A 23,827-nucleotide genomic window follows, 5' to 3' on the forward strand; every position below is an offset into this window, starting at 1 on the left:
ATCCCTCTTCCAAATAAACCGATCGAAGATTATCGATTCTCGGCGAAGTAAGCGGTTCCTCATCTCCGCTTCGTCTGGTTTCCGCTATTAACATTTAAATTTCCAAACGCCGCGTCGACCGCCTTCGCTCTGGCAAACGTTTGAAAATTCTCGTGCGAATTTCGCATCTGTAATTTTGTCCATCTGTAATATGAGGTCCGAGAGGTTTTCCCAAATCCCATCAATTCGGATTTCGAATATATGGTTTTAATAGAAAGAGGGGGAGGATGAATGGGGTCAGCTCATCCCGGCCCTGAAAGGGTGGAAAGGGGGTGGCCCTGATCCATTAGTCCCAAATGGAAGATCGCCTTCTATCAGCTGTTACTATACCGCGTCCTCCGTGCATCGCGCGAACAGCAGGCAATTTAATTTGGAAATATAGCTTGGCCCGGGACCCCTCGAAGCATTATGAGCTTGCACGCTCCCATTGTTCCCCCGATTATTGTCTTTTGAAGTGGAAAATATAGAACTGCCCACCCGCGTTCGATATTCAATCGAGACCCTGGTTAACACGCTGGAACAAAAAGGGTCTTCCTACCATCCATGCCTTCATTTCGCTTTATATAGAAATTATCTTCTTTCAGAAACAGCCCCCTTGAAAAGGGTCCGCGCTTTTTGGGGAACTGGCCCCCTTGAAAAGGGCCCACGCTTTTTTGGGGAACTGGCCCCCTGGAAAGGGCCCGCGCTTTTATTTTGGAGAACCCGGCCCCCTGGAAAGGGTCCGCGCTTTTATTTTGGAGAACCCGGCCCCCTTGTAAAGGGTCCGCGCTTTTTTTGGGGAACCCGGCCCCCTTGTAAAGGGCCCACGCTTTTTTGGGGAACTGGCCCCCTGGAAAGGGCCCATGCTTTTTTGGGGAACTGGCCCCCTGGAAAGGGCCCACGCTTTTTTGGGGAACTGGCCCCCTGGAAAGGGCCCACGCTTTTTTGGGGAACTGGCCCCCTGGAAAGGGCCCACGCTTTTTTGGGGAACTGGCCCCCTGGAAAGGGCCCACGCTTTTTTGGGGAACTGGCCCCCTGGAAAGGGCCCACGCTTTTTTGGGGAACTGGCCCCCTGGAAAGGGCCCACGCTTTTTTGGGGAACTGGCCCCCTGGAAAGGGTCCGCGCTTTTTTTTTGGAGAACCCGCCCCCCTTGTAAAGGGTCCGCGCTTTTTTTTTTGGAGAACCCGCCCCCCTTGTAAAGGGTCCGCGCTTTTTTTTTTGGGGAACCCGGCCCCCTGGAAAGGGCCCACGCTTTTTTGGGGAACTGGCCCCCTGGAAAGGGCCCACGCTTTTTTGGGGAACTGGCCCCCTGGAAAGGGCCCACGCTTTTTTGGGGAACTGGCCCCCTGGAAAGGGCCCACGCTTTTTTGGGGAACTGGCCCCCTGGAAAGGGCCCACGCTTTTTTGGGGAACTGGCCCCCTGGAAAGGGCCCACGCTTTTTTGGGGAACTGGCCCCCTGGAAAGGGTCCGCGCTTTTTTTTTGGAGAACCCGCCCCCCTTGTAAAGGGTCCGCGCTTTTTTTTTTGGAGAACCCGCCCCCCTTGTAAAGGGTCCGCGCTTTTTTTTTTGGGGAACCCGGCCCCCTGGAAAGGGCCCACGCTTTTTTGGGGAACTGGCCCCCTGGAAAGGGCCCACGCTTTTTTGGGGAACTGGCCCCCTGGAAAGGGCCCACGCTTTTTTGGGGAACTGGCCCCCTGGAAAGGGCCCACGCTTTTTTGGGGAACTGGCCCCCTGGAAAGGGCCCACGCTTTTTTGGGGAACTGGCCCCCTGGAAAGGGCCCACGCTTTTTTGGGGAACTGGCCCCCTGGAAAGGGCCCACGCTTTTTTGGGGAACTGGCCCCCTGGAAAGGGTCCGCGCTTTTTTTTTGGAGAACCCGCCCCCCTTGTAAAGGGTCCGCGCTTTTTTTTTTGGAGAACCCGCCCCCCTTGTAAAGGGTCCGCGCTTTTTTTTTTTGGGAACCCGGCCCCCTGGAAAGGGCCCACGCTTTTTTGGGGAACTGGCCCCCTGGAAAGGGCCCACGCTTTTTTGGGGAACTGGCCCCCTGGAAAGGGCCCACGCTTTTTTGGGGAACTGGCCCCCTGGAAAGGGCCCACGCTTTTTTGGGGAACTGGCCCCCTGGAAAGGGCCCACGCTTTTTTGGGGAACTGGCCCCCTGGAAAGGGCCCACGCTTTTTTGGGGAACTGGCCCCCTGGAAAGGGCCCACGCTTTTTTGGGGAACTGGCCCCCTGGAAAGGGCCCACGCTTTTTTGGGGAACTGGCCCCCTGGAAAGGGCCCACGCTTTTTTGGGGAACTGGCCCCCTGGAAAGGGCCCACGCTTTTTTGGGGAACTGGCCCCCTGGAAAGGGCCCACGCTTTTTTGGGGAACTGGCCCCCTGGAAAGGGCCCACGCTTTTTTGGGGAACTGGCCCCCTGGAAAGGGTCCGCGCTTTTTTTTTGGAGAACCCGCCCCCCTTGTAAAGGGTCCGCGCTTTTTTTTTGGAGAACCCGCCCCCCTTGTAAAGGGTCCGCGCTTTTTTTTTGGAGAACCCGCCCCCCTTGTAAAGGGCCCACGCTTTTTTGGGGAACTGGCCCCCTGGAAAGGGCCCACGCTTTTTTGGGGAACTGGCCCCCTGGAAAGGGCCCACGCTTTTTTGGGGAACTGGCCCCCTGGAAAGGGCCCACGCTTTTTTGGGGAACTGGCCCCCTGGAAAGGGCCCACGCTTTTTTGGGGAACTGGCCCCCTGGAAAGGGCCCACGCTTTTTTGGGGAACTGGCCCCCTGGAAAGGGCCCACGCTTTTTTGGGGAACTGGCCCCCTGGAAAGGGCCCACGCTTTTTTGGGGAACTGGCCCCCTGGAAAGGGCCCACGCTTTTTTGGGGAACTGGCCCCCTGGAAAGGGCCCACGCTTTTTTTTTGGGGAACTGGCCTCCTGGAAAGGGCCCACGCTTTTTTTTTGGGGAACTGGCCTCCTGGAAAGGGCCCACGCTTTTTTGGGGAACTGGCCCCCTGGAAAGGGTCCGCGCTTTTTTTTTGGAGAACCCGCCCCCCTTGTAAAGGGTCCGCGCTTTTTTTTTTGGAGAACCCGCCCCCCTTGTAAAGGGTCCGCGCTTTTTTTTTGGAGAACCCGCCCCCCTTGTAAAGGGTCCGCGCTTTTTTTTTTGGAGAACCCGCCCCCCTTGTAAAGGGTCCGCGCTTTTTTTTTGGAGAACCCGGCCCCCTTGAAAAGGGTCCGCGCTTTTTTTTTGGAGAACCCGGCCCCCTGGAAAGGGTCCGCGCTTTTTTTGGGGAACTGGCCCCCTGGAAAGGGTCCGCGCTTTTTTTGGGGAACTGGCCCCCTTGTAAAGGGTCCGCGCTTTTTTTTTGGAGAACCCGGCCCCCTTGTAAAGGGTCCGCGCTTTTTTTGGGGAACCCGGCCCCCTTGTAAAGGGTCCGCGGCTCCGCGCCTTCTGAAATCAATTCACCATTGTAGAAAAAGTCCTAAATTTAGTCCTTAAAATTTTAATTCCATAATACTTTTCTAATTCTTCTTTTTTTTTTAAATATTTCCTGTTCTATTCGAGAATTTGTTATATACTCCTTTCGGGCATCTTGTTTTATTTTCTAAGCTCTTTTCCATTATGTAATGGCTATTGGAGCATTCGCGAGACTCCTTGAAAGCATCTTGAAATGCTTTTTCGCAGTAATATATTTATTGACAACGGCTTCGGTGGAAGGCTGCGAAAAGCCTTTCGGTTTCTGCAGTGTATACTGACAATGGGATTTCCAAAATTCCTCTATGAATAATAGCGGCTAGCGATCCACGCACTCGAGAAAGAGAGCCACTCTCCCGTCGGATGGGGCTTGGATTTTAGCAATTTTGATGGAAATCGTTGATTTTCCGAAGGATGCGGGGAAGAGAGAATATATATGTAGCTCTATTGTTATCGCCGTTGTCCAGACGCGTTATTTATCGTGGCCATTGGCGACGATGCCTTCAATTTTATATCGAATACTTTCCGCATTATTATTACGATCGTAGGAATCAACGGACTGGGCTTTTTAAATTTGGTCGGTCGGGCATATTCGGGTCCGAGCGAGAAACTGTTCAATTTTGTAATAGCCGTTCTTTCATCGCCTCTACTACGTTAGACCACGTTCTGTTGTCGGCCGCGAGCTGTCGAATTTCCTCGAGGACGAATCGAGTGAGTGAAACGTCGTTAATCTTCATCTCTCTCTCTCTGTGGACCCTGGCAATAACTTTCCATCAGTACTCATATCACGCGTTACCGATAGCAGCGCCCTCTCGTATCCTTCGGCCTTTTCTTAGACGACGGTCTGCTTCGTTTTCTCCTTCATTGGTCTCTCTCGTTGCTATCGTTGGAGATTTTTAAAGGTATTTCTATCGAGGGAAAAGTTACAATCTCTGGGGAATCTGCGCCCGAACCTCTTTTGTAAACGTCGACTTTTCCTCCCTCCCCCCGCTTCCTTCAATTCCAGCTCTTTCGATGGCGGCCACGAGAATTTAAGATGGCCGATTTCCTTAGAGAAATTCGTATACGACGTGGCCGCCAAACCGATCGTCCGTTTTCCTTAGGGATCCAAACCAGGTTCTTAGCGAGGAGATGAATGCGCCCTGGGGCTGTAGATCGCCGTCTTGTATCGAGATTCCCGATCATGTTGACGATGCTTCGTGTCAAATACCCAAAGAAAACTGGTGATGTAAAAGGTCTAAAATTGATCACTCGCGTAACTCCGTCTTCCTATCGAGACTTCATCAATATATCTTTTTGTTGGAGAAAAAACTCGTAAGAAAGCTTTTGGGAAAATATTCGAGGGTCTATAATATTTGTATATAAGAAGATACCAGCTGTAACAGACTTTCCATCTCGCGTGTATTATAACATGTCATACAAGATAGTTTCAATGACTTAAAAAAAGTCCTTTTCACTTGTCGTTCGCGATATTTTTACTCGCTTACTACAAAGCATTCACCAGTTCATTTCGATTTCCATTCGCTCGAAATCACTTCGAAGTACGTCGCATTTTATTAAACCTCTCGTAAATTCACGAAGACGTTTCGACGACCATCCTCATCTTGGACGAGTCTAAATAGGAAAACCAAACCAATGCTTTTTCTCTATCGATTTTCCTCTCTCCGACTAAAAAGACCACTTTGAATGTATATTATCCTGATTGCTCCACTTCAGATCTCGTGTCTTTTTTAGAACGCGGCACTGCATTCATGAGTCTCATTGAAGCTCGTGATTCGGATAATCTGTTTTTTCTTCGACCAAATCAAGCGAAACGGTTTGTTCTTCTGATACCATTATCCGCGGCGAAAGTGTATTAATGGTCCCCATAGGAAAATGCGCAACTTGTAACATTTTTTTTTAAAAAGACCGCCTCCGATGTTTCTTTACCGGAAGAAGTACTTACGCGAATGTGGTGCGTAATTCGGCACCTCTATTGGTCGTTTCGATCGAGGAGCAGGTGGGCTGATCTCTATTGTCAAAAATTGAAAGGACCATCTGTTATATAAATGTGTATATTTTCGGAATGGCTTGGGCGAAATGTTTTTTTCCCCGTCTCGCACAACGGAAAGGTATAATCTTCCATCTTCATCATCTTGACCTTTTTCGCGGCGGTTTCTCGCTTTTCGTCTCCTCCAGTTCGAACCCCGCGAAATATCTCACGCGAAATGGCCCTTAGAAAAGTAGAAACTCCATCCGGCATGAAGGATTTGCGATGGATTACGGCGGTTTTCTCCGCGCTGTTTGCTCTACCGTCTCCATCTACCGTCCATCTTCCTAGCCGAGCCCTCGAGCATTTCTATCCTTGGCTGAAAATACCCGTTCCCTTACGAAGGGTTGAAAAGGTGGCATCCCGGTCGCATTTAACCACCTAGTTTCAACCGTGTTAAACCCCATTGAATAATACTCACTTTTGTACAGTGTTAGATATAATTTTACCTTTAAAAAATAATAATAATAATAATAATCAGCTAGGCTAATACCCAAGGCACCACCTTAGGCCTAAGTCATCATGCGACTTTTGAAGCCCTTAATTCAAATGGCCGGGTTACAATGCGTAGGAGGGTGGTGGCAAGCCCTGCATGTCACGTGAGCCAACAGCTCCCTACACTAACTAATACCGTTAACCTAGACAAGTTTTTATGGAAGGGGAAACCGAAGAACTCGAGGGAAAACCCCTTAAACCAAGTAAGATGTTGAAAACAAGCCGTTTTATCTCTCGGCAATACAATAGGCGCTTCAATAAATCCATCCTCCCACGAAACGCCAAGAAGTAATATTTTCGAGAGGCAGGACCTCCAAGTCACTGTTTGTTGAAATAATGGAAATTTTTCACCTTTACGGCAGCAACGAGCGTTCCCCAGGTAGTTTTTTTCACATATTAAGGCTTGGTAAAACCACGACGTTCTGTTTACAGGTGAAAAGTTCGGTTTATTTCCCCAAGCGCTATAAAAACAATACCTTTCGGGTTCTGACTCTCGGAAATATTACTTAATGGCGATTTCCTGCGAGGATGAATTATTTAAGCGCCTATTTAGGCGGTTTTTCAAAATTTTTGACCCGCTTTGGGTCTGCGTATAATCGTGATATTTTATTTTAAAACCGCGTAACTTTTATATACCCAATTCTCAACCTCTAGGGAGGAACTCTTTAATTTGCAGAGGCTCGTATTAACAACGTAGGAGACCCTCGGTTCAGAGCTGTAATAGCCAGGTCTTCTCTAGCCATAAGTTTAGTTTAAGAATATCAAAACATAAAAACGGACCATCCTTTTTGGGAGGAAAGCTATTGCCCAGAAATATATTTGGAGAAATAGCTCTTTCTATAAAATAATATATACGACTACATGTATAAAAAGTGTTACTTTTTGGAGCGCGTGCTTCCTAATTAATCGTGTAGAAGGTCTCTTCCGTTTTCGCGCGAGCTCAACAAAACAAAAATATGCGCGCGCTCTCTAACTTTAACTGCACGATGAATCTAACGTAATCACGTGACCTCGCGTATTTTATATAAAGAGCTATTGTCAATACGGGAAGTGTAAATAGGGTTTTGCAAAAACCCGGTTAAAACCTAAAATCTGGTTTTATCCAGCAAACAGCCAAAGCAAAGGATTTATGCCAACTCCGACCCTGCGGGGCCAACAGTATATAGCGGACTTTACTTAACTGCCTTTTTTTTTAGATTTATCCCACATTATTGGTATAGTTTTATCCGCAAAACGTTCGCCTCTTACTCCTTGCGCTGGCCCAAGACTATATATAACGCTAGTTAATTACACGGCTCTTTGGCACGCAATCCCAGAGTTTATGAATGCCGTTATCCGGCCTTCTCTATATATTTATGAAACAAATATTTAAACGGTGAGAGCTTTTATTGAAGTTTAGGGTTTCAGATCGTAGCGGTCCTGTACGAAACAACTAATGGTTTAGAAAGTATACATGTATTATAAACATATCATTAGTGATAGTTGAAAATCCTTAAGCGCCTGTTTAACGGTATCCAGGCTGCTGGTTAGTGAATTGGCATTCTTAGAAGAGTACGTCAGAGCGCGGTTTCATGGTCAGGGGCGTATTGAAAGGAGATAGAAGACTTCATTTCTGAAATTATATCCAGCGCAACATAGTTTTAGTTACGGAAAAATATAATTCCTCGAGCAATCAGTTGGAATTTTAATACGAATTAATGTAGGGATTATTAAAATTAAGTGGCAGAGAGTTTTTAATTAATAATTAAATTTTAAAAATAATAACAATTATTAAGATCAAAATATAAAAACCAATTAAATCCTAAATCCCTAACCAAACGATCACTTTCCAACTAGCTAACTTAAATAACTACATCCCCATTTCAGAAACTATAAATTATTATTATGGCCAATAGTGGCATTTTATTGAGTAGTTTAACCCTTAATCGCGACACTATGACTAGTAGTTTACGTTAAACATTCCTTATGGAATTGAAAAGATCAACGTCCCTAATTACTGGGTTATATTACCTTTTTGGCGGAGGTGCTAGCTAGCGCGCTTAGATTGCAGGGCGGTTTACCGCAATTAATAGTCTCTACTCATCGCTTTGGATCCAACTCGAGGGCTTGTGTCCACTGCGGGTCAAACCTCGCTGGCTCTAGAATGTCCCGGCGGTGGCTCGCGTTGATTTCAGTTAACAAGTTTTTAATAACTGCTCGGGAGCATGTCCGAATTAAGATGGCGGAGGACTAAGTCATCGTTGTGGACGAAAGTTCGGACTCGCGGTTGTGTATGACCACTCACCACGGCCGCCAATGACGTCAACCGACGCTTCGAAAAACGTACATTTCCCATGACTTAATAAAATTGGCATCTTTTACAAAACACTCCCAAAGCGCGGGTAATCCACATCTAAAAACCTAACCTCGAAAACATATTTACAAATAGAAATCCTCAATTCAAGCGAAGTCTAACAAAAGAATGGAAATTCAATTGTCTGGAAACTACGGTCCTTGCCCAAACCCCTCTCTTCGAAGCTAGGCCTAATTACGTAAATGATGTTCATTAATTAGACTACCAAAGGTCGTTACACAACCCTTTTTCAATGGGTTCTTAACAGTATATTGTCAATTAAACTGATTTTGATGGGTTCCTTCCCAACTTGGCCCGTCCAAATAGCCCGTTATTCGCGGTACACGAAACGCTATTGTCCCGAAATGTCATCCTTTATCCGCTTACAATTCTTTGTTTTAATTGTCTGTCGACTCTGAAGTGTAAACATCCGACTACGAATTCCAAATGTCACATTTCGCCGAAATAAGACTTAATAAATTAATTTTCGAGGAATGTATTTAAACCGTCTTATAAATCCTCTCATTTGATGGGCTTAGTTCTATTTTGGGGTACTAGGAATATAATAATTCGCCTAATAAAGGGGGAAATGGCTTCTAGCGTATGGAAATATCGATTTCATCTTAACCCCCGTTGTGCCATTCGTATTAGAAGCTTTTGTCCGGAGGAAGTAATTAGTCAAGCTGATATAAAAGAGATTTCCCTCGCCTACCAACTCTCTCTGGGTTTTGTGTGTCGAGTACCCCGGCGTCAAACGCGACCGGCCGTGACGCGTGCAGTCCATTCTGCCCGTAATAAAAGGCCAAGCCTCTTCCACCTCGGCCATTTATATGACAGTCGTGCCAAAGCTAAACTCCCCATAAAAAGCCAATGAAAAGTTTCCGGATTTCCTCGCCGTAATGAAAGATATCAATGCGAGTAAAAATATATTACTATCCAAATATGGACGTTAATAGAGGGAAATAAAGTACTCGTAAAAATCCTCGTCTAAATCCACCCAAAAAGCCAACGGGTTAGTCTTTCAATGCCCCCCCGCATACTCTGTTTCAATGCTTCATAAATGTTTAATGCCGTTTAATTAAAAGTCAACGAATAACGAGTCTCAGGTTCGGGGCTCATTATACCGAACTATAACTAACCTTGACTAGGGGAAACTGGTGGTGGTGATGGAAAACATTTTTGTAGCCATCGGTGAGAAAGTACGTATTGAGATGAAAGAAACATGAGGCCTTGGTGAACGTTTTACCTGTTTTCGGTACCACACGCTGCTTCCATATCGATGGCGTCGGGGGGGGGGACGCTTCCCTGCCGTTTTGACCCCTCCAATTGCGTCACGGGTTCGGGGTGGATTTAAAACGCGGTGACCTTGGCGATGGCCGTTAACCTTAAATATATTTCGCCCCAAAATAAGAATCGTTCGAAAACTGGGGAATATAAACCGTGGCGCGCCTTTCCCGAACTGTATTTCGAAAGTTTTTAAATTTAATTTGACGAAAATGAGATTTCTCAAACGTTACGAATGTTATACGCGTACAGTGGCCCCTGTCCACCTCGCTCGAAATAGGTTTAGACCCCGGAGCGAAACTGCACTTACGTGACGCGCTTTCTGCATTCCCCTATAAACCTTCCAATTCCATTCCGACTATACGTACTCCTTTAATATAAAGAGCGCGTTGAAAGGGGTCCTAGACTCGGTAGTCTACTTCGGGCACGATATTGACTCGCGGGACTGTTTCTTTTTCTAAAATAGCCGGCGAGGAGCCCCGAGATATTTCTGCCGGAATTGCTAGATTTATGCATTTTTGGCTTTTCTAAAGCTTCGCTTTCGCCAGCGTCGCGGCTTTTCTCGAGAGCGGACGTGATTCGGATATTTCCTCTCCGATATTAAAGTAGCGATCGCCTTTTAAATTTTACAATTTCGGAGAATAAAATATTGTATCGTGCCCCAACAACGACCGATTGTGGAAGGAAATATAAAAATATCGCTTCGAGCTGTTTATCCAAATATAACCATATATCTACCGCAATTTACGTCAAAAAAGAGGTAAATACACGTATTGGCCAAAGTTTGAAAGCCAATTTTCTCGAAATACAAACTTTTTAAAGTATTAACGAAAATATTTCCTTGGAGAGAAATTTGAAAAGTTTTTCTTTAGAAGGCCAAATTCCTTAATTTCCGTCGTTAAGACGTTAACTATCAATCTGGTTAAGAGATACTTCAATTTCTACGTCAACTTGCGGTTGGAATCGAATTTATAAATTTTTTAATGATCGTACAATCCTATGAAATATTATTAAAAATTCCTCGGGCTATGTGGAAAATGTATCGTTAAATTGATTATTGGAAATGATTTGAGACGCTTTTGAGATTTCGGAATTAGCTCGTTTTGTCGTGGGTTAGTAATTAGTATACGATTTAATAGTTTGACAGGGGGATATCGGATATGTCGAAACAACTAAAAAAACTTCGGTTACCGCTATAAGACGAGATGTAGGTGGGTTTCAAAAAAGGATTCGTCCACGCGTAGGCAGAATCCTATTTTTTCTTCGCTTATTTATTCAAAGGGTGGATATTACGAGAAAACCTACGCGAGTTTTCTAGCGTAACTCGTTTAAAATTCTTTCAAAAGGTGTAATTATCGTTCCTTTATAACTTAACACTTCCCGCGTAGGCACTACCTAGTTCATAAGGAACCAAGGCTAAAGTATCTCGTAAACTAAAACGAAATTAAATGAAATTTAGCCACGTGTTTTGATATACGCTTCTGAAAATCGGGAAATAGTTGAAATTAATTTCAAACTGCGTCCTTCCTAGTCGTAACTACAGCGTTTTTTAAGGAAGGCACCACTGCCACCAAGCGGATATGGAAAATAAGATGAAATTTATCGTCATCACCTTAAAATAATATATCTTATTACAGAAACCAGTCTTATATAGTTTTAGTAATAAATCGCGTTAGGTTTAACGTAAAATAGCAAATTGAAATCCGAAGGAAACTTGGAACATTTGCTGAAGCGTTGCAATATTTTTTTGCGTTGCTTAGAAGATGGCCAGAGGCATTTCTGATGAATGATTAATGTTGACGAGCGGAAGCGTAGAACGAGGCCCTCCCACCGCGACCCCAAATCCTCGGAGCATAATTTTCCGTTTCAGTCCCTCCAGGCCTCGCTGAAGGGAGGAAATAAACCCCTTCATTTCAAACTCTTCGGATGCGCCTGCCTTAGCACTCCGTCACTAGTCCCCGAAGTCAAATCCATCCGACGTATTTAAACAGGTTGCGTAAGGTTCCTTTCATTTCAGACGCAATTCGACAGCCATTCCTTTACATTAACTATAGAGGGGTTTTCTATCACTTACTGTCACGTGTATAAACACCGCTTACAAATCTAACAAATCGGCCCCGAAAACACCAAAAATATTCCGAAAGCGCTGCGTCAAATCGATTTTCAGACTTATACACGTTTAAAAGTCCCTTTATCTAAAGCTTTTCCCTCCCGATTTCGTAACGCTCGCCGCTTTTCCCTCTCGATTTCGTAACGCTCGCCGCTTTTCCCTCGATTTCGTAACGCTCGTCGCTTTTCCCTCTCGATTTCGTAACGCTCGTCGCTTTTCCCTCTCGATTTCGTAACGCTCGCCGCTTTTCCCTCCCGATTTCGTAACGCTCGCCGCTTTTCCCTCTCGATTTCGTAACGCTCGTCGCTTTTCCCTCTCGATTTCGTAACGCTCGTCGCTTTTCCCTCTCGATTTCGTAACGCTCGTCGCTTTTCCCTCTCGATTTCGTAACGCTCGCCGCTTTTCCCTCTCGATTTCGTAACGCTCGTCGCTTTTCCCTCTCGATTTCGTAACGCTCGCCGCTTTTCCCTCTCGATTTCGTAACGCTCGTCGCTTTTCCCTCTCGATTTCGTAACGCTCGCCGCTTTTCCCTCTCGATTTCGTAACGCTCGTCGCTTTTCCCTCTGGATTTCGTAACGCTCGCCGCTTTTCCCTCTCGATTTCGTAACGCTCGCCGCTTTTCCCTCTCGATTTCGTAACGCTCGCCGCTTTTCCCTCTCGATTTCGTAACGCTCGCCGCTTTTCCCTCTCGATTTCGTAACGCTCGCCGCTTTTCCCTCTCGATTTCGTAACGCTCGCCGCTTTTCCCTCTCGATTTCGTAACGCTCGCCGCTTTTCCCTCTCGATTTCGTAACGCTCGCCGCTTTTCCCTCTCGATTTCGTAACGCTCGCCGCTTTTCCCTCTCGATTTCGTAACGCTCGCCGCTTTTCCCTCTCGATTTCGTAACGCTCGCCGCTTTTCCCTCTCGATTTCGTAACGCTCGCCGCTTTTCCCTCTCGATTTCGTAACGCTCGCCGCTTTTCCCTCTCGATTTCGTAACGCTCGTCGCTTTTCCCTCTCGATTTCGTAACGCTCGCCGCTTTTCCCTCTCGATTTCGTAACGCTCGCCGCTTTTCCCTCTCGATTTCGTAACGCTCGCCGCTTTTCCCTCTCGATTTCGTAACGCTCGCCGCTTTTCCCTCCCGATTTCGTAACGCTCGCCGCTTTTCCCTCCCGATTTCGTAACGCTCGCCGCTTTTCCTTCAAATTTCTATTTACCATAGCACTCGCAAGCTTTTTATCTTTCAGCAAAATTTTAAGACTGCTTTGAACCAAACAGTTAGCTTGGCAGCTGTAAGTTTTAAAAATGAAAAACGAACAAGACTTTTGAGAAAAATCGTGTTCTTAGAAGGGCCGCGGGGACTTACTTTCTTTAACCGTTTATCAGATTAGATACCAAGAAGTTGGGGAAGAGAATTGGTTTTCTAATCTAGTTTTCGGCTAGGCACTTCTCTCATTTTCCACTAAATGTTATTTTGTTAGCACCGAAGACCTTTTCCTTTTTTATCGATATTAATTCTGACATTTTGTTTTTCCGATTTCCCTGACCTTTCTTTTTTGAGGGCGCTCCAACCGAGCATTGCCCGAATTCGTTCTTCCTCTTTTCTTTGTAAGCTCAATCCAAATGGGCCATTTCCAAAATCAATTAGAAGGTGAAGGATTCCGCTTAGCCGTTCGATTTAAAAGCCTTCAGTTGGAATGCTCGCAATTCTCCTCCCTTTATTTTTCCTCTGCTTAAATGAGCTAATTTTCTTTTTATCGGTGACCTTTATGTACTTGACGAGAAAATAGACCTTTCACGAATTAGGTCCAATTAAAACTTGTCAAATTGAACATTGCACGGATTATAAGCACTGGGGCGGAAAGTTAGCTTCGCGGGACTTGTTGTTGAACTTAAACAATTTTTCCGATAAGTTGAGATTGGAAACGATTGTATATATATTATGTAAAATAAAATGGTTTAACTTTACTAGTTTTAACCTCTAAGTTTGGGAATAACTATAATTGCAAGGACGTTATTATTACGTTCAATGATTAAAGTGATAATTTACGACGTCCCAAGTACTGCCGAGACGAAAGTTATCTACGCTACGTGACCATTTCACGTAGCAACCTTCCTAACCCGCAGTTGCCTCTTTATAATATTTGAAACACCGAAAAAGAAAGTTTGATATTACACGGGCAACGACTTCCTTCCCATTGATAGAAAGGAATTTAAGAGTTGAAAGTGGAGTAAAGGAAGATGTTTTTAGAGATTTCCTCTGTGACTTATATCCGTTTCCAATTAATTTCGGATTTTGGTGGTAGCGTTGAAGCGCTGGAAGAGAGGCAGTGGGCGCCACTGGCAGCGACGGACGGTCCGGCTCTTAACGTAATTGCTTCCCTCGTTTGAGGACTCCCGCGACCCTCTTCGCGCTGTATACCTGTTGATCTGTTAGATATCTCTAAATGGCCGTTATCGACGACGTACACCGTCTGCGTAGCCAGTCCTTCGGGGAACGTCGCGTTAGTCCTCGCGATCATCGCGAAACTTCGCCAAAAATATTCTCGGACTGAGGCTATTTACGTGACGGCTTTATCGCCAGGTCCAAATTTAATTAATAGGCATTGTCTCTTTGATGAATATTAATAACTTCCCGCGGTTCTAAAATCACGTTCGAGATTAAACTTGGCAATTAATCAAAATGTTTACTCGAGTGCCCAGTCACGCTGCCAAATATTTAGTCGCTGAAACTATTGGTAAATAGTTTAAAAAACCACGATTAATTTTAAATCTTAAACGTTGACAAATACTCACAGCTACAAGCCTAGTTTTCTTTGCGATTATTCTATCGGTTAATTCGGGCAGACTTGAAGTCTGAGCGAGTTTAGGTACTTTGCATTTGTCGTTTTTTAATGCCCTCTGGAGAAATATATATAATTAAAAGTTTGAAAATCGAGTCGAGATGTAGGACGACACTTTCCGTCGTAATCTATGTTAGTGATGAAGCCACTTTTTTCTCTATTTCTGTAGGCACTGCCCCTTTTCGTAGCAGACAAAGTGAAACTTGAACGATACGACTAGAAGCGCGGGGGGGTGGGGGGGGGGGATGAGGCCAAATCCATGGGAAAGCGCCCGCGGTCTTCTTTGGTGCACTTTTTTCTTCTCGAACCCGGTATATCGGCGTCGACGTCGCCTCGCCGAGCCATCAGGTGTACCATCTGACGGGGCGGTAGTCTGTACGAAGCCTGGCTTCCTGTCGCCTTCCTGCCCTCCCGCGCGTACGTCTTGACCCCGAGGCCCGTGATTTAGTGCCTCGTTCGCATTCCGATAGAGGTGGCGTTTTTGTAATAATAAAGACGTAAATATGGAGCTTCGAAAACCATATCTCGATCCCCTTCGCTTCAATCAAAGCGGATTATTGATTGTAGAGATACTTCCCCAAAAATACGGAATTTGGCGCCGTACACTGTGCTTTTCACTTTATCCGAGATGGTATTTGAACGTATAGAATGTGCCTAAAAAAACCAGGAGTTTCTGAAAAAGTCGGTGAAATTGGCAAAGATTGACGTAAAATAAGTCGGGAAAGTTTTCAATGTTTGACGTAAAATAAGTCGGAAAGTTAGTGAAATTGCCCAAGTTTTACGTAAAATAAGTCTGAAAGTTAGGGAAAGTGGCAAAGTTTGAAGTAAAATAAGTCGGGAAAATTGCCAAGATAGACGTAAAAAAGTCAGGGAAAGTGGCAAAGTTTGACGTAAAATAAGTCGGGAACGATTGACGTAAAAAAATCTGGGTGAATTGGGAAATTAGCAAAGATTGTCGTAAAATAAGTCGGAAAGTCAGGGAAAGTGGCAAAGTTTGACGTAAAATAAGTCGGGAACGATTGACGTAAAAAAATCTGGGTGAATTGGGAAATTAGCAAAGATTGTCGTAAAATAAGTCGGAAAGTCAGGGAAAGTGGCAAAGTTTGAAGTAAAATAAGTCGGGAAAATTGCCAAGATAGACGTAAAAAGTCAGGGAAAGTGGCAAAGTTTGACGTAAAATAAGTCGGGAACGATTGACGTAAGAAAATCTGGGTGAATTGGGAAATTAGCAAAGATTGTCGTAAAATAAGTCGGAAAGTCAGGGAAAGTGGCAAAGTTTGACGTAAAATAAGTCGGGAACGATTGACGTAAAAAAATCTGGGTGAATTGGGAAATTAGCAAAGATTGTCGTAAAATAAGTCGGAAAGTCAGGGAAAGTGGCAAAGTTTGAAGTAAAATAAGTCGGGAAAATTGCCAAGATAGACGTAAAAAGTCAGGGAAAGTGGCAAAGTTTGACGTAAAATAAGTCGGGAACGATTGACGTAAGAAAATCTGGGTGAATTGGGAAATTAGCAAAGATTGTCGTAAAATAAGTCGGTGGAAAATTCCAGAAAATGGCCAGGAAACACCGGGAAAAGTCGGAATTCCAATCCATTAAAATATTCCTACATAATTATTTCATAACGATTATTTTGAAACATGATTAAAGGCCTAGTTTCAGTAATTTCATCCCCCAGTGTGGAAAAAGGGTTCAAACATATTTTTGCTTTCCCCTTCGCTATCCCCGTATTGATAGCAACGGTCACCTCGTAATTCGGACTTCGCGGTTCTCAAGGGCATTGTCACTGCTGACAATTTTGACAGCGCTAACAATGCCGGACTTAATCCTTCCACATGAAAAGGTCGGGAGAGCGAGCTGACCCGTCGCTATTGATTGTGGGGTTTCGAGGGGGAAGTAAAAAGGATGTTTGAACCCTTTTTTGGCAAAGAGGGGTGAACCTAGGCCCTTATTAACGAAAATGCGCTTTGTCTAATCTCTCAACACTGTCCTCGGTACGATTTATGACGTCATCCCCGATCAAGTATACGGTTACTAAGTTTTCTCCTTGAGTCCTTTGACAAGCAACTCTACCTTCTGGTTCGAAAATTCGTTTCCAACAAAGTCCTTTGTTTAAAATTACAATATACTCGTAACCGCTACTAGAGGGATTCTGGAATTTAGGTACCGCGGAACCATCGAACATTTTCAGTATTTTTCGGCAAGTCTGTCGTTAATGAAAACATAGAGTGGTATCCGTATCGAAATTAATATCGACGGAATGCGGGAAATTCTCGCGAGGGGGCCCCCAAATTGGAAGGCATCCGGATCTGGCAGCACTCCCTCCGTTCGGAATTGTAAAATTACAACTGTCGAGAGGAGTTTCTGGTCCTTAATTACATTTCTGCCGCGATCGGTTTACGGAGAAACGTAAAATAAAACGTAAATAAACTCGTACGTCGAGGAATTCGAAAGAGGAACGCTTGAACGGGAAATGACGAATTAGCCGTTATTGTTGTTTTTAAGGCCGCCAACGCGGAGTATTAAAGGGGCCCTCGCTTTTTGAGCCAGAAGAGGCGAAAAACATTATTGCTTCGCGAAGAGGAAAAAAAAAGGTTCCAGCTGTTTTTCTTTATCCATGAAGCCGGCTCCGTTCGCCATTCCACACAAATTATTTCTCAGAGCTTCGTGGCTCCGCGTTGATGCTGGTACAGCGCCTTCCCCCCCCCCCCCGACCCCTGTTGGCCGGCGGCGGGAGGGGGGGGGGGGGACACACACGTTCCTTGTCCGGCAAGTTTTCTTAGGAAAAGTGAAATTTAGGACGTTGTAGCCACGAAAAGGATGAGAAGAGAGTATTTTAGACGGCCGCCCGTTGATAGTCATCAGCTGGCCGTAGTTAAAGGCCCATCAGCGACATAGTAACCTGGAATTAGCGTCCCCCGTTACGCGCACTTAATGTCGGGTTGTGGAGGTTCTTTTATCTTGAATTGGTGATCCTCGCGGCCTTGAAGCCGCACTTCGCCGGACGCGTTCAACAGTCATTTTGAATCTTTTAGGACTCGATACCAAATTACATATTCCAGCGGTTAGCTATTTTTTCTCTCTCGTTCAAGGTAAAGAAGTTATGTCGATGCTAAAGAATTTTTATGGATTTTTTTTACTCGGAGGCTTCTTTCGGGGTTGAATAACCACTATTCTTTTTCTCAATTGTTTCTTTTCGTTTCTCTTTTCGACATTTTATCGTTATTTGGATAATTTTTTCCATAAAGGGCTGGTTTTCATTAGGGCAAAAACGCCCCAACGGTGTACGTCGACGCGAAAAATTCCCGTTAGGCCTAATGTAATATTTTTGCGTCGACTCGCACCGTTGTGGCGTTTTTGTCCTAGTGAAAACCAGACTTTTCATTTTCAATTTATTGCAAAACGGAACTCGGCGATGAAAAAGAGTTCTTTTCGCCAGCTGCTTTTAGGAATTTCTGTTGTAAGGCGTCATCCATATTGCTCAAATTAAATCTAGGCGTATTCTTTCCCGAAGGCGCTCTTACGGCGATAAGGGAATGTTTTTTCCGCGTAGGATTATTTAAAACTACGTAGATTGCCGTTTTATTTCTGCGTTAATAATGACGTTTTCTGGATAATTTTCATTTCGCGTTTTCTAAGTATACAGAAGCGAACGAACTTTGACTCGGATAAAGGGCCTCTCATTTATATTTTTCTTTACTCCCACGGAATTCAAAATAATTTTTGTTTAAGAATTACATCCGTAAGATATTTTGCTTGGCGTTATTGTCGATAAATGATGGCCAAGGTTAAATCCAAAAAAACCAACGCGGCTATAAAGTTCCAAAATGTGTGGATTTTCAGTTAAATAGATCGCTATTTATACAGACCTGGGAAACCTTGAAAACCTGGAAATATCAGTTAATTCGATTGTCGACAGAAAAATAAGGGAAATTCGCATTTTCAGTAGAAATCTGGGAAATTTAGGAGGGTTTAAAAAGTTTTCCCTTTACATCAATAAGATTTCTTATACAAAATGTATCACAAATACATTTTCACAAATAATAATAATTGAATTTGTTACACCTTTTATAGGATAATATCATGAATTGATTAACTCTGGAAATCTTAGTTTTAATTTTGGTTATCTGGCACCTGGAAAAATCAGGGAAATATTGGTGGGAAAACCTGGAAATATCCGGGAAATCAGGTGGTCATTAGTTATGAACCCTGTTTATCTGCTAACCCAACTGGTTTCCTATCATCTCGAGGAAATCGATGTATTCAAATTCTTTCTTGGAAAATTTTAACGTCAACGTTAATACGGTTTGTAAACGTAATTGTCAGCGCGTCTAACTGGGACGCGATAGGAAAGTTTCCAGTCCTTGATGGACGAGGAGGATGAAGGACCTTGTCCAAAGTCTAAACTAAACGTAAGCTCCTCGTAAGTCGTAATCCGCTTTCGCGATAAACTAGTCAAGTAGCGCAAGTAGGCCAATGACATTTTATTTGTTTCTATTTGTTTACGCGACTGAATTGGATTTTTCCACAGAAGAGGAACGTGGTGTATCTCACGTTTCCTATCTTATCTCGGCGTTTCGTCTCGAGGAGAGCTGGACGGATTTGTACTTGAAATCTTCTCGTAGCTTAGTGGATTCAATGTTTAGAAGCCGCGTAAATGTTTTCTGTCAACTTGACGTTATTCAAATACGCGGAAATTTCTATCCTTAGCCGCGTGAGGATTATACGCGCGTCTTAATATTGGACGTGGAATGTTTCGAGTCTTCTGTTAAAGTACCATTGATTTCTCATAATTAAACTAGTTTTTCAAGAACGAGTACCAAAATTTGAGTTATAACAACCGGGATTGGCAAATTTTGATTTTTTTAAAAAAATCAAATGAATCGATTTTTTTAATTTAAATCGGATTTTTATTAATGTTTTGGATTTTTTGATTTTAATTAAAATTTCAAAGTTTTATATAATTAGTATCATAATTTCACCTAAAACAAATTAATCATATAAAAGTTTTTATTTTTTTAAAACCTATTTTGGTACTTTACAAAATAAATTCGGCGGAATCTCCACCCACAGGTAGAATCCAATGCAACATTAGGGTGAAAGTACAAGAAAGATTATATTTAAACATGAATTATAGCAATTGGCGAGGTTTTTCTTTTTCAAAAATACTTAATAAAAATGGATTTAAATCAGCCAACCCTGATAACAACCACTTTTTACATATGTCTAAAGGAAATAGACATTAATTTATTCTTGTCAAGTGTAGATTTTCTACTCGGAAAACTCCAATGCAATGTTTTCTATCGGATAATGAAAACCTATGTAACTACACTATGCTGACTCACCCCTAAAACTGAAGACCGAGAATTTCAACCCCTCTCATCTTGTACTTAATATTTTGACGAGTGAGAACTGATTTAAATCTCTGAAAGCTTAAATCACCACTTGGAAAATTCTGGATATTGTAGCTTGCCTCTTTTATTGATGCTTATGTATATACTATTCAAAAACAGTCTGAGCCACAGGTCAAGCTGTCCACCCTGTCACTCCTCAAGAAATCGACAAGTTCAGTTTTGCGGGGCTCAAAATTCGCGCACGATAAAATGGATTTTCTGTTCTCGGCCTTTGACACTCAACCCTTAAACTGACCATCTTGACATTTTACTAGTAGGACGAAGCGTCCGGCTGGTATCAATAGCGACCAGTTAATTATTTGAACTCGTGTCATCACTTGCCGGAAACGATGTACAAGCCCGCAGACTTAACCGTCCTAAACTAATTACGTAACGGTTTATAGATTTAGCATTACTAAAGACTCTTATTTCTAAACTTTCGAAATCGAGTAATCAATATAGGCAATCAACAGATTGATAGTGATAGTTTTTAGCCCAAGCCACCCTCATTTAAGTGAAAGTGATATTTGGAACGTATACAAAAACCTAATGGCCATTATATCGGAGAACAATGATCGACCTAATTGAGCAAGCACGCGCGCAGCCCATTCCGCCACGACCTTGCCTTTTTATCTATAGACTTCGTGACGTTTCATTTTCTCTTTCTTTTGGGATTACAGGGCTTCGTTACTTCTTTTGTTTGTCCAAATTGTCCGCCGGAGATGTTTCTTTTGTCTCTCATCCGTGAGACATCCATCGAGACTCGCACTTTTTTTCTCCCGGGCGAGAGCCTTCGTTACTTAAGATGAATTTCTCGTGGTTATTGATGTTTGGTGGGAAAGGCGGCTTACGTCAATTACCCGGGCCAATTGACTTTTGTAATTTGGCCGAATGACTGCGAATGATATAATCGTTTATCTTCCGAGAATAGATAACTCGTTCGTTTTTGCAAACCATAGCAATTAATTGTAATTGCTCGTAATTGGCCATTCATTCGTAAGGGTGGTGGCGGCGGCGATTACGCGCGGTGCCCTGACCGCTGTTTGTGTATTACTTCTTTTTGGCCCTTCTTTCGAGGCGAACCACCGCGCGGGCTCATTTCTAAACTTAATTCATCGCGAGCGCATAAAGCGAATGACCTCGACGTAACATCTCACTCTCGTAACAAAATCACGTTTTACATTTGTCGTTAAAAATATGGTTTTAATTATACTAAAATAATTAGCGTAGAGTGGTTTGTCTATTAAATGGTGGTTAAAATTATTTCCATATAAGGATACAAGAGTGGTTGAATATTTTTTATTTTTTTTTGCTAGGCCATTAATTCAGGTGGCTGGGTTACAATGCGTAGGAGGGTGGTGGCAAGCCCTTCACGCCAAGCGAGCCAAGCACCTATACACTAACTATTTCCGTTAACCCCTGCAAGTTTTTATGGAAGGGGAAACCGAGGAGTAAGACGGTCGCAGATAATCTGTACACCGAGTTCGTGCATTTAACACTGTTAAAGGTACATATTTTCAAGAGTTCACGAGTTCCATTTAGCACTGTCAAAGGTACGGCAGTGTACACAGAGTTCGCAGAGTGTCTTACCCCTCGGGGGAAACAGAAGAGCTCGGGGCAAAACCTCTTAAACCAGTGGGGAGAGAACTTGCAAACTCGACGCGGAAGGAGTCGTTCCGAGTTTTCACCCACAAGCTGAGATCGAACCCGGCTCCTCTTGCTGCGAGGCGAAAGTGCTAACCACTCCACCACCCCATATGAAATACGATAAGATAGTTTGGGACGAAGAGTAGTCTATATTTCTCCCCAATTTCGGACGGGCGTAGTCATCCACCGGGACTTCTATATTCAAAGGCGCCAATCCGGCAATGATTCCATTATTAGACTGTCAGTAGCAGCATCGCCACCGCGACCTCCGTTGTCGCGCGCGCGTTGGTGAAAGTTTGTAAAGAGAGCGAAGTAGAAAACGATGTTCCGGAAGTCCTTCCTCGCTTCTTCCGCGTCCCACTCCACTACCGCCGCAGTTGGCTCGGCGACGAAGGACAAGCAGTTCGTATAAAATCTATTTGGTTCTCTTCCTTCGATATACGTGGTAGAGAAGGAACTATTTCGGATGTCACTGAGAAGGGACCGTCGTCCTTTTTGTTTCTAGAGGCTCCGTAGTTTCATCTTAAGCTGACCGGCGTTGTAGTCTAGCGGAGATCGTGACCTGTTAAGCGCTTTTGAGTGTAGTGGCGCCATCTGTAGGGAACGGATCGGCCGACCAGAAAATCGAATTTTTCGCAAGCCTCTCGAAGGAAACACTAGCCCGCCTTCCTTCGTTACTTTTTGCGTCTCTTTTTCACTTTCTCCCGCGCGCCTTTTAATCGGATGCTGCTGCCAGAAAACATTCGTTCTCTCTCTCTCTCGTTTGTGGTGATTTATCGCTTTCTCGCTGCGCAAAGCGAAGATGAATCGCCGGCTTATGTAAAATAACAATCACTCGGAACAATAGAATCACTATTCCGGTTTCGTTTAACCTAAATATTGATATAACGTTTTTTAATAATCGTCTAGATAAAATATTAACGTGATGTAGCTCAATGATTGAGGAGTATTTCATCCCTTAAAGGTAATCGCACTACGGCTACCGTGTCACCCATTCCCGCGAAATTCCGTAGAATTAGAATATTTTCCAATTATTGAGTCTGGGAATGCGCCCAACCTCTCTCTCGTTTGGGAATTTGACTACATAACGACAGTTTCTTTTAACCGGTTGGGCTTGACGTAACGCATTTTCTATACATGCCTATAATTTTATTTGTTGATTTTCTAATATGCTTATTCCATTTTTGACATAAACTAATGGTTACAATTTATCTTTTTTTTCCCTCAGGGTGGTTTCGCTCACGTCCACGAACTCACGGACTTAACGACCAACAAGGTGTACGCTGGGAAAATCATACCAAAATCAAGAATAACCAAACCAGTGCAAAAAGAAAAGGTTAATATATTTTTCAAATTGGTTGATATTATAAAATTGTTAAGAAAAAAATTGCAATCAGGCTTGTCTGATTTTATTGAAATTGTTTTTTTTAAATCATTCTTTTAACTCCCCTATTTCTGTATTTATGAAAATGTACAAAAATGCTTGCTGTAGCAATGAAAGTTCAGGGCAAAATAATTACAGGTACTCGGAAATTTGTGAATACCTTTGCCCGGGGAAAGGATACGTAAAATGTTTAAATATCAGTAAAATTAAAAAAAACATTAAAGTACGATTTAAATAAATTTTTTTTTCAATTTAAAAAAAAAACAGCAACCTCGCCCGGTACGAGTCCAATTTAATCCTGTTTACTTGGCTGCTTCTTAAAAACAAATTTACTCAATGTGTTCCACTTCTGAGCAAATTTGCAGCGTGGCTGTCCAATAATGTCAGTAAGATCGTATAAGAGACTTCATATAGGACAAGCAAATTGATGACGGCGATTTTTCAAAGGAACGTTCGAATTTTCAATCGATCATAGACTGCAACGGCTATTTATTTAAGAAAAGGGGAATTCTGTGCCGCCAAAATCGGACCACTCAACCCCGCCTGGTGGAAATAGCACGGCACTTCCCGAAGAGCTGATAAAGACGAGAAGGGAATCTATAGACTCGTCCTTTTCTTTAAAATTTTTACAAAAGAAAATATTTCGCTCCAAATAGGCGCTTTCTCTTTGTCTCGAGGGTTATAAAGGGTCGAGAATTAATGTCCGAAACTTACGGGGAGAGGTTTCCATTTGTCAGGGTGGATCTAGCTGCGTAGCGCGGGTGCTGGCGAACAAGTGAGAGACTAATGATATCACCCTGCGGAATAATTAATTACGCGAGGAAAAGAGTTCTTACTTTGAACCCTAAAGGTTGGATA

The 23,827-nt window shown here is 43.6% G+C and overlaps 1 protein-coding gene across 1 annotated transcript in view; it reads left to right on the top strand.

The window, feature by feature from the left end:
• LOC149947621 (serine/threonine-protein kinase PLK1-like) overlaps positions 1-23,827 on the top strand; it is a 97,327-nt gene that overhangs the window by 50,701 nt on the left and 22,799 nt on the right. Inside the window, exon 2 of the mRNA XM_090171918.1 lies at positions 22,814-22,921. Within this exon, the coding sequence (XP_090028044.1) occupies positions 22,814-22,921 (108 nt within the window). The remainder of the gene's footprint in view (positions 1-22,813; positions 22,922-23,827) is intronic.

Source organism: Leiobunum rupestre, chromosome 4 (assembly GCF_980474605.1).
Source record: "Leiobunum rupestre chromosome 4, qqLeiRupe1.1.hap1, whole genome shotgun sequence".
NCBI lineage: Eukaryota > Metazoa > Arthropoda > Arachnida > Opiliones > Sclerosomatidae > Leiobunum > Leiobunum rupestre.